This window comes from Brachyistius frenatus, unplaced genomic scaffold (genome assembly GCF_029030835.1).
Source record: "Brachyistius frenatus isolate BFR_SWC_R1_liver_20210118 unplaced genomic scaffold, ASM2903083v1 Contig_29, whole genome shotgun sequence".
Classification (NCBI taxonomy): Eukaryota; Metazoa; Chordata; class Actinopteri; family Embiotocidae; genus Brachyistius; species Brachyistius frenatus.
This window is the reverse complement of record NW_027210628.1, coordinates 904,080-915,761: the sequence shown is the minus strand read 5'-3', so window position 1 is coordinate 915,761 and position 11,682 is coordinate 904,080. Positions and strand designations below refer to the sequence as shown.

The following is an 11,682-nucleotide window of genomic DNA, read 5'->3' as shown; positions in this document are numbered from 1 at the left end:
TTTCTTTAGGTTAGGTTAGGTAGTTACTTTATCACATGATGCCAACAGTACTCAGGTTTGATGACAGGTCATCATTGTAAATGAGAATTGGTTCTCAATTGATTTTACCTGGTTAAATAAAGGTCATATATAGGTTTCTCATCCTTATTACAGACTTGTGCCTTAATTTCTCACATTTCAGCCACTTAATTTGTTGCTCAGAGACCTGGGGAAGGTGCAACAGTGTCCTGGTTTCTATGATACATGTGTCTCGCATAAACAAAGATACACGAGCGGGGATGCAAACACAGTCAATGAAACATCCCTTTCAAAAATGTTCATCACAGCACCCTTCAGACGTCGTCGAGCTGTAACGTCAATTTGTTGAATGACAGAAAATTAATCAGCAACTATACGGATGATCGATAAATTGTGGCATTACATTTTTTTTTCCTGCGCAAATATCAAACATTCCTCCATGTCAGCTTCTCATATGAGATTTTGCTGCTTTTCTTCACCATGGGACAGACTTTTTTTTTGGGACTTTCGGTCAGAAAAAAAACCCAGACACATGAAGACATCACCTTTTATAATGGAGACATTGTAAACAATATTTGTGTATTTCTTATGGACTTCGTTAAATGAGAAAACATTTGTGAAATTAACGGGAAAGTAAAATGATGGTTAGTTGCTGCCTCAAGACACTGTGCAAATTGTGTTGTTGTTGTTGTTGTTGTTTTTACTTTGTTTGGCTATTTTAACATGAACATTATAGTCAGACTTTGGCTGGATGTCTTAATCAGTGTCTGTCTAAGCAGCAGCCTTTAAATCTGACACCGGGGGGGGACGAGAAAAGTGTCTGTGTGGTAATGAGCTTTACTCTGCCTGCTTCCCGCGCCGCAGATTCAGTGATGGCAACATCAGGTTGCTGTCTTGATTCTCTGATGACAAAAGAGGAAAGCGTCCATGATGTTTAACCAGCTCCGCCGGGGTCAAGAATGCAGCCCACTGGCGAGGGAACAAAATTCCTGACACAAGTGATCTCTCCTCCCTCCGTTTGAAGTGGGACCCACTGAGATCTCTGAGCACGGCGGCTCCTTGAATCGCGGGATCGTCGCTCGTATCCCAGACTGGCCTAACCTGGAAGGTCACCCCAAGTTTACTTTCTCAGAGACGCGGGCCCTGCCCAAAGAAACAGAATCTATGCAGCTTAAACTGTTGGGTGGGCACAAAAGGAGGGTCACCTCTCCCTCTCTGTCTCCCTCTCTTCACAGTCCTGTTTGTTAATGACACAATAGACAAGTGAACACTTCGGTTTTTGTCTTGGAAAAAACAAAACACTTTTTTTTTTTTTCCAGCCTTGTAACCAATTTAACACACATACACACAAAAATAATAATACTGGTCTTTGAAATGGGTCTAAATCGTTCACTGTTATAACTTCTCATTGGCTTATTTTAAGATAAATATGTTTTTTGTTTTTTTCATTTCAAATTAAATTTCTTTTACTCTGTAGCCATTTGTAGAAACTGAGACAATATGCAGGTCTAATTTATTCAAGCAATTAACAAATAACTGTGGAAAAAGGTGTTCAACTAGTTATCAAATACTTAAACTGATTTACTACGTTTTCTTTATAAAACCAGAGAATCAGTGTCAGTATGAGCAGAGCCACGTTCCACCTTGAGCTGTCTGACATGAGCTAGGTCAGGGCAGTTTATTCAGTTTATTGGTTTAACATCTTTAAATAGGAGACATCAGCCTTTACTGAAATACTGTTAGATTGTATTTACCAGCTGACCTGTGAAATTCCCAATGCTGCCTCCTGTCAGTATTTTTTTTTTTTTTAAAGGATCAGGATTTACTGTTACTTTTTACCACCTCACATCCATCCTGCTTTAAAGTACACTTTTTGTTTTGATAAATTACATTTTTACACACAAAATGTCATGCAGCATGAAGGCCTAAACACTCAATACAAGGCAGCCTGGCTGCAGTCCTGAAAACAAACCTGTTTTCCTCTATTAGTGATTGATCAGACGCGGTTCTGGTATTGAGCTGAATTGAATGGAGGCCTATGGTTCAGATTTTGTAACGATTATGAATTTGTATTTATTAATGAGGGTTTTTTTTTTCTTTTTCTTAAGGGTTGGTTAAATTGTCTTATTACGGTCAGATTTGACCATCGCTCTTTTTTTGTGCTACAGCTGTGTTGATAGTATCGAAATAATTCAATTATTCATTTTATTTGTAAATAAATATGGAAATCAAGTGTTAATGCTACAGGTAAATATTTCTCAGAAATCGTAATGCTGTGCGGAAATGTATTGATTACATTCAGTGTTGATGGATTAATTATATTGTTTGGATTATTTGATATTAAATCCAAAATATCTAAAACGTCTTCTAACTTTGTATGATGATTTGAACTCATGCAGCGTCATCCCCCTGCTGGTGCAGACTGGAGCAGACTCTGAACAGCAGCAGGAATGAAGAGAAGCTGCATCTCTGTTCGACTCGATGAAACGAGGCTCCAGCGGCTAAAATAGGAAAAAGTAATCACGTAAAATATCATTTCAAAAGATTTTACAAGACTAATTTCACATTCTGTAAAGTAGGCATCACAAAAAAAATAGACTAGTGATTCATTGAACCAACATTTTAAACGTGTTTTTATCAGTTTTTGACATTTTTACGTCTGAAAGTGAAACAGAAAATACGTGTTTTAAGGGCAATAATTCAATATAAATGAATGTATTAATAAAGGTGAACTGCACGCTTGGCAGGACCTACCACTAAAATACACGCACAGGTGTGACCAATCAGGTTCAATACTAGATACCAATGCGATAACAAACTCCGGAATTATTATTTAATTTATATTGAAAGGCCGTGTTAACTTTTCTAGCAGCCTTGTGTCAGCTCGTTGCTCAGTTTATTTACAGCCATGTCCCTCCGTCTCCTTAAAACGCCGCAGAGGCCTTATAAAAACCTGTGGTATTCGGATTATCAGCCGCATGGGATAAAGCAATAAATGGGCCAGTGGGGTCCTGAATGGGTGCAGTGGCGTGAAGGGGAGTAATTACAGCTTCATATTAATTGTGTTTTTTCTCTCTCCCTCTCTCTCTCTCTCTCTCTCTCTCTCTTTTCTGGGCACACACACACACACACACACACGCGCGCGCGCGCGCGCGCTTACGTAGCGGTGGTGACATCTAGGAGGGCCAAGTCTTTGTGCGGAACACTTCAAGTTTCAAAAACAAGGCCAATTGAAGCGGCGGAGCTCAAAGCCGGCACCATTGTAGGCGAACACATTGAGTTTTGATTGGGGACAATAGTGTTTCTCAAATTTCTAGCAAAAAGAAAGCCATACTCCATCTGTGATCTCAATGAGCGCCTATTCATGAGCTTCCTTCTTTTCTGCGCCATTCGTTGGTGGAGAAAAGGAGGCAGATGTGGAGGGATAGAGCAGGGGAGAGTGCGTTTTAATTGGATGCAGTGTGTAGGTCTGTCTGTCCTTTCTCTCTCTCTCTCTCTCTCTAACACACACACACACACACACACACACACACACACACACAGGAGTTATATGTCACTATAGGCTGCGCAGAATGGATAGCGAGAGAGCCCAATAATCTCGGCGTGTTGATGAATACTTGTAGCCCATTCATTAAACAAAGATAATCCCTGCCAAACTACCTCGGGGGCACAAAAACGTATTTTGTGTGTGTGTGTGTGTGTGTGTGTGTGTGTGTGTGTGTGTGTGTGTGTGTGTGTGTGAGAGAGAGAGAGAGAGAGAGAGAGAGAGAGAGAGAGAGAGAGAGAGAGCGAGAGAGAGAGCTTGCCTGAGTGCTGGCCAACAGCTTTGGCAGACAGGGACCCTTCAGATCTTTGAAATATTCATACGCCACGGCAGGGTTATCCCCCATTTACAAATAAGTGTTATTCTAGCGGGTGAGGAGGGAGGCTTCAGAGACCTCTGTCTGCCTCTTCAGCTCAAGTGCCTCTTCAGCACACGGCCTTACGCAGCCGGTGCGGAGGAAAATTTAGCCTCTGTGTTTGTCTTTGACTTTTACGAGGCATGCCTGCTGCACGCCGCAACTAAACCTTTTCTGTGCTTTATTCTGCTTTCTGCAGTTCAAAGGGAAATTTCAAGCTTCTCTATACTTTTTTTTTTTTTGACGGCTAGTTTCTTCATAATTTGTACGTGTCATGGTGGATTTTTATTCATGTAACTCGCCAATAGTGTTAGGTACTTAAAATGATCTCCATCTGAACCAAAAACAAATAAAATGCTGGGAAAACATGAACGAATATTTAGAAAGCAAGACCTTTGTGCATACTGCCGGTATTTATACCTTGACTTACGATCGTCAATATATCTTAAACCAATTTTTTTTTTTTTTTAATGCAGAAATATGACTTTTTTCAGACCTCTTGTGTGTTTGATTCATAGCTGGAAATTAATCTGATTGGAATTAAGTAATTCTTTGCAAATATTTGCTTTAAAAATTCTTGACACTCGCTATTCGTGTTCCATATTATGAATTTGCCCGTTACTGTTGTGCATGTGCGTAAAATGCAGGTTATAAACCTTCCCCGACAATGCGCCTCCAGCCCTCACCGCTTCCCCTGACTCTGCCTTTAAAGGAATGCATTTAGCCTGATCCATTTCCTCGGCGCTGCAGAGCTGGTGTGAAGTGGCAAGTTAACAGCCTCTTGTCTGTAAGCCCGGGCCCACTTGGTGTGTGCCCGTCAAGCGTGTAAATACTTCTGTCAAAAAAACACCCCGTGCGTTTCTTTTCTCCGCAGCCCTCTTGTCTAACTGCTACTCTAACCTCTGGCTCTGTGTGACAGAGCCGGCTGCTGCAGCGGGAGAGCGCGGGAGGGGATCCGGGCCTAGGCGGGCTGCAGGCGGGGCAGCGGCAGTGGGAGAGGCCGCTCGAAAGCCGCACCGGGGTGCAGGGGCAGCGGAAACATGCTGCTACATATGTTGGGTCAAGCATGGCCTTTGTTGTGATCTTAAAAGGGTGTTAAAAACCCACTCGTCTGTAGCCTTCCTTAAAGAAATGAAAGCTCCGCATAGTTTTTTTTTTTTTGGTGCATAGGCCTAATGAAGTGGTTAAAAGAATGTTGGATTTTTCCAAGTGCTCACAGTCACTTTTAATTGCGCGGGGGGCATTTTTAATTGGGCCAGGAGGAAGAATAGTGAACTTAATCCCTGTCATAATGCATATTTTTTTTTCGAAAAAAAAAAAAAAAAAATGAACCTTCCGTTATCGGCTCTGCTCAACCAATAGGATTGCGTGTTAATTTACCCAATTTATGTGGACACCCTTCACAATAAATTGTGATCATATTGGGCCTTATGTGGACAAATATAGCTCAATAAACACGTGTCAAATCCAAGTAAGTGTAATTTAAAGAACTGTTATCAGTGGACATTTTGCGTAATTGACAGATGTGACAGGAAACTTTCTCTCCGGTTTGTTTTGTCTTAAATACAGTCAGCCCGATGAGAAGCGCAGGCTGTTTTATTTAAGGAAAAAAAAAAAAAAAAAAAAAAAATCTTTCATCGTGAGGCGAAAGCAGAGGCCCGTAATCTCTCCGGTATGCTCCGGTGGGCCTCCAGGATGCACGCAGGACCGCCAAATTTGATTCGCGCGAGCTCGTCGCCCATGCAGACAATTACTTTGAATGTCAAAAAGATGTAGTTTTAATATCGTCTCTATTAGCCTGTTGGCTAGGTAATTAAGGTGCAGATGACAGCGGCGAGGGAAACAGATGGCATTTGCTTACAGTGATTCAGAAAGTAAACAATGAGCCTGGGAGGGGACAGAGGCAGGGCTGCGCACCCAGCCGCCATTTCTTCCGCGCAGCTTCAAGTTGTCGGTGTTGATCACCGAGACATCCTCCAAGGTATACTGACGATTGTTGATTAAAAAAACAACAACAACAACAACAACAACAACAAAACAGCTATAACTTTTCAATCTGAATTGCAGTAGCTGCGTGATTCATCTCCTGAGTGAGCAGGTGATGGAAGCAGGTGTCTCGCGTGCGTTGCCCTTTTGTAGCTGAATGAAGCTGGTCGGTCTCAAATCTCTGGAAGTAGGACGGCAAATGATCGTTTGTCAGTGAATTGACGGTAATAAGAGGACAACAAAGCACCCGGTGATACCGCGCTTTAAAAATATATATATATATTAGGAGGAATAAAAAAAAAAAAAAAAATCATTTTTAGATTAAAATATTATTTTTTTTCACAGAAAGAGCTGAATAAAAAATGAAGATGAGAAACTGGAGCCAAATAAAAATGTCTTTTTCAGTCGCTCATGAACTTTTCAAACAGTAGGCTACAGTTTATTAATAGTTAGGCCACGTGATCGATGAATAGCCTACTGATTTAACAAGACTGCGTATCTGATCTCTTTAACTATTATTATAATAATAATAATAATAATTATTATTGTCTATGCTATCTTAATTACATCATATCCAGCGAGACGGTTATTGCATAATAATTAAAAAAATATATATATTACATTTTTATTAATGCTGTAAATGCTAAATAACCCCCAAAAAAGAAAACAAATATGGGACTATTTAAAAAAAAACAAAAAAACACAGTGGTTTAATGCTAACAGTATAACCCGTCACAATATCATGATCAACAACAACAACAACAACAACAATAACAACAACAACAACAACAACAACCATAATTTCGAACAATCTACAATTGTCAAAATCAACAGTTAAATAACCTTACTTTAAATAAAATAACACGAAATTATTTATATTTAGACTATCTCATTTATCTATCTATAAAGTGAATGAGTGTATAATTTTGCCAAAAATCTGACCAAATAAGGTTGGAAAACTGGATAAAAGAGCGGCATATGTTTCTTAAAAAACGTCTCAAACAGCAGCACAAAACATGAAGAGAATAATCGGCTTGATTCATTTTACTTTGAGTTATTTTAACCTTACAGTTTTAACCTTAATATGATGCAAAGAAACACAAAACGAAGACCTAAAAACTCGTGCGCATTTAATCAGAAAAAAAAAATCTTAATTTGTTTAAGTTTTACAGTTAGTTTTTTTTTCTCCTAAATGGACCTGATGAAACAAATATAAAGTTTTCGTTCCAGAAAACTGTGTCAGATTATAATCGTGTCTTTCTTTTCTTGAGCTGAGTGAATGACACATTTTTATTATCGACAGCTGCAATTCCTGCAGTCAATAATTTGCAGGCTAAAAGACTTCTTTTTTTTTCCCCTGACAGAGCAAATCGTCCCTCTTCATGAACCAATAAAATAGATGATACTTACCTTACAGATGAGATTACAGTCAGGCATCGCCTTTAATTTAGGGAATTACAAATCTGTAATTAGAAGCATAAACATATGGAAACGCCGAAATAACGATGTCATATCCTAACAATCATGTCGCCAAATGATACACAATATTTCTTGAGTTACAGAGATTAAATTTTCCCTTCAGTTCGGGGCCATTATTTAATGGTTTAGGGTCCTGTTTGACATTCTAAAGCTGCTTTACAATAAATGTAATAACTGCGGGCATTGTTTTAAATCCATAATACTTTTTTTTTTTTTTTTTTTTGTAAATTCACAGCATCGATTTGAGCTTTCCGGGAACTCCCTTCAGATTCTTAACACTTGATATTTGGAAGGAAAAAAAAAAGAACTCAGGTGGACACAGTTGAGAAAAAGAGGCAAGCCAATCAGATTGCTCCTTCCCCCTTTGGCCAATGACAGACGCCACATTGTTGTCAAATTTGTCTAATGAAAACGTAGGAGCAACAATAGAGAGAGGAGAGGGGGATCTGTATCCACTGACAATCTCCGGAGGAAGTTAGTGTCTCAGGCTGCGGCGCAACAAGCTCAGCTCCTCCTGGACAGTTTGAACTTTCTATCGGGGAGGAACGAGCGCTCCTCTCGCCTCTGACTCTCTTCGGATTTAAACTCGTCTGTTTCTAGCCCCATTTTCGCTTCTTCGGCATCACTTGGACAGTTTCCATCGCAGTTTCGATCGTAGAGTCTTTGTTAGAAATCATTGACTTCAACCTGTTGCTCAGAGATGTTGAGAAGCTCGGAGCAGATGTGATCAGCTCCACGTTGGTTTTTTACTTCAATCAGATCGTTCTTATTACGCCATTTTCTTATTTATAGTTCACTTATATCAGTGAGGAACGCGGCCATGGATCTGAGACCGGACCTCCCCACTGTCTCTTCCGCCTCTCAAGTCCACACAGCGGCGGTGGCCGCGGCCGCAGCAGCCTCCATCCCGGTGTCAATGGCCGGCACCCTGCTGCGCGGCCCTCCGCTCATCCTGCGGGCCGCTGACAAGTACCCGCGCACTCCCAAGTGTGCGCGCTGCCGGAACCACGGCGTGGTGTCCGCGCTGAAGGGCCACAAGCGCTACTGCCGCTGGAAGGACTGTATGTGCGCCAAGTGCACCCTGATCGCGGAGCGGCAGCGGGTGATGGCGGCGCAGGTCGCGCTGCGGCGGCAGCAGGCGCAGGAGGAGAACGAAGCCCGCGAGCTGCAGCTGCTGTACGGCACGGCCGAGGGACTCGCCCTTGCCGCCGCCAACGGCATCATCCCGCCTCGTCCGAACTACGAGGTGTTCGGGTGCGTCAACAGCGAGAGCAACTCAGGTGAGCGGCGGAGATACACGTCCATACGATGGTTAAGAAGTTGGCTGCGTGTTGTTTTAGAACAGTGGCGTATAAAACCCTTCAAGCTTCTTGACAAAATGACCTTAAATGATTGACCCGGCGACTATAACATTATGTACTTGTCAAAAGAAGTTAAAATCATATTTAGAATAAACTGTGAGGCCTGTTCTGGTGACGTTGCGAGCGACACAGCTGATTCTTCTGACTAGTGAATTTAGTTGTGAAATGTGCCTTTACACGGTGTTTTACATTGTGATCAAGTGAACGTTGTTCTTGTCTCCGTGAAACAGCCAGTTATTATATCCTGAAGATGATAACCTGTTATTGCTGCTTGATTTACTGGTTATGACTTTATCACGATGATCTCAAATCTCACACTCTGTGATGTTCTGTTTGTGTCAGCAGATTCAAGTATTCAGAAGTATGAGCTGTTTCCAAAGAGCCAGCTGTCCGCCACCCCGCAGCAGTCTTTGGGGAAACCGGCGTCCACCGAGAGCGACTCGGCCCCGGGCATCTCTTCCCCGGACGGCCGGCATGGAGGCTCAGGTTCAGAGAACGGAGACAGTGAGTCTTTCATCAGCTCGCCTGTGTCCAAGCCTTTAAAAGACGGAGAGGAGACTCCCGGGTCCGTCAGCTCGCTTGGCTCGGATTCCGGGTCTGAGACCGACAAAGACGAGCAGGAGCCCTCCCCGTCCTCTGCGGCCTCCCGCCACATGAACGCCATCGACATCCTGACCCGAGTGTTTCCCAGCCACAAGCGGAGCGTGCTGGAGCTCGTCCTGCAGGGCTGCGGTAAAGATGTGGTGCAGGCCATCGAGCAGATCCTAAACAACAGCGGCGCACAGGGCTCCAACAAGGCCGGGACAGAGGAGACATGGACGGCGGAGAGGATGCTCCAAAATGCGCAGCAGCCTCCACCGTCCTCCGCCACCACCACCACCGCCCCGACGAGGCCCATGCTGCCCGGAGCCATGACGCTGAGTAACCGCTCCGCGTTTTCTCCTCTGCAGCCCAACTCCCCGCACTTCGGCGCAGACCCCAGCACCTATCCTCTGGGCACCCACCTGGGACTGAACCCGCTGCGGCTGGCCTACTCCGCGCACAGCCGGGGACTGGCCTTCATGACGCCCTACTCCACCACCGGGCTGATGCCCACCTTGGGTTTCAGGCCCCCGATGGACTATGCGTTTAGCGACCTGATACGGGACAGGACAATGTTACACAAGGAGCAGAGCTATGCCGGCGGCCTGTACGGTCCTTTGGTCAACAACACGCCGGACAAGCAGTGAGGCCGGTGGACTGCTCATAGAGACACATTCCGTTGTGTGTGTAGCCACAAGTGTTGAAAATCTGTGATGTGTTCTGGCTACGGGCTGCTGTACATAGGAGTATCTGGCTTGTAGTCAAATGGTCTCAGAGGGGGGAAAAAATAAACTCACTTACGTGTAATTTAAAAAAATAATAATTTTATATGTTAGACCACAACCGTTTTGATGACATTCCCCATCTATGAACCTTAATTAAGCCATCAATATAATAACGTAAAGCCGAAAATGTATTTATAGATTTCAAAATAAATCACAATCAAGCGGGGAAAATAAAAAAAATAAAATAATTTTAACCATGACAGAAACATACTTTTATGACAGATTTTTATGAGAAATCTGTAAAAAAAAAAAGAAAAAAAAAAAAAAAAAAGAAGAAAAATACAGAAATTATTTATCAAAGGGTTAAAATTTTACAGCTGGTTGGTGAAACTCAAGTGCATTTTTAAAAATGCGTTTTCTTCAAACATTGGATATTAGACGGAGAAAAAATAAGTTATTAAACATGTAGTTTACGGATGTTAACCCCATTTCCTGCTGTGAAACTAATGATGTGTAAATGCCATTCATATTTTTCTGATGTATTATTTCAGTTATCTCATTTTTTTTTTATTTTTTAAAGTTTGTTTCCACCTGCCTGTATTATATGTATTGCATTTGGTAATTATGAAATGCTATGATATATTTGACTTTTCATTTTCATTTAGTCAGCTCAAATATTTTGTGACAAAGTGCTGGATCAAGTCAGTTCCTCTTCAAATGTTACAAGCTGTGCTGTCATATTGTATGAATATGCTGGAAATAAATGTTATTTTTAAAAACAACAATGCGGAAATGCTAAATTATTAATGTTTTGACTGATAAAATAAGAGGTGGACTGTATCCATGCCTAAAACCCCTTAATTTGAAAAGGGAACAACAGAAACTAAAAGGCGGATAGATAGATAGATAGATAGATAGATAGATAGATAGATAGATAGATAGATAGATAGATAGATAGATAGATAGATAGATAGATAGATAGATGCTGAAAATGACTGGGTTTTCTGGCTGACTGCGCGCACACGAAGCATCCCATAAACACACATTTAAATATGTTTGATTTAGCTCTTAAACCTTTCATAAAACACCTGTCTACTGGGACTTGATACGGAATTAAGTATATTAGAGAGATAGGCTACAGAAGGTCAATATGTTTTCTTCTTCCATTATGTAGCGCATCATGCCTGATTACAGATTATAACGACTGTAAATAGGATACCAACGTTGACATGAGTCCCTGCGGGGAGTCATAAAATATGATTTTTTTTTAGAATGAGTTTCTAGACCAGCAGGCCAAATTCATCTGGTTACACATTAATTTGTTCTTTATTGAATCCAGTTAGTAAAACTATTAACTAGTTGAGATAAACTGCTTATAATAACTTACACTAGTTGAGTGCAGCACATTAAAAAAAAAAGAGCGAGAAGAGCGCATTAAAAACCCTGTAAAAACACAAAAGGGGAAAAAGTTCATTAGGCTACATTTCAGAGGAATAAATTCGAATATTAAAAGAACTTCAGTTATTTCGCTCACAAATCATGCTGTTTTTACTGCCGCATAACTAAATATAAAATATAAAAATCGCTGCGTATCATAGGGTTGTGTGACAATTTCAAATGGTTTTGATAAAA

General features: G+C 41.5%; 1 protein-coding gene across 1 annotated transcript; it reads left to right on the top strand.

Moving 5' to 3' along the window:
• Positions 1–7,843: 7,843 nt before the first annotated feature.
• Positions 7,844–10,831, top strand: dmrta2 (DMRT-like family A2). Its single transcript, XM_069698987.1, has 2 exons — positions 7,844–8,662; positions 9,089–10,831. Exons 1-2 carry the CDS (start codon positions 8,203–8,205, stop codon positions 9,970–9,972), a joined length of 1,344 nt encoding a protein of 447 aa, XP_069555088.1. The 5' UTR covers positions 7,844–8,202; the 3' UTR covers positions 9,973–10,831.
• The last annotated feature ends 851 nt before the right edge of the window (positions 10,832–11,682 follow it).

Excerpts from the sequence above, each read along its gene's own strand:
- dmrta2 (XM_069698987.1), top strand. The coding sequence starts at position 8,203 with ATGGATCTGAGACCGGACCTCCCCACTGTCTCTTCCGCCTCTCAAGTC. Across the intron at positions 8,663-9,088 it reads CAACAGCGAGAGCAACTCAG|ATTCAAGTATTCAGAAGTAT; the intron begins GTGAGCGGCGGA and ends TTGTGTCAGCAG.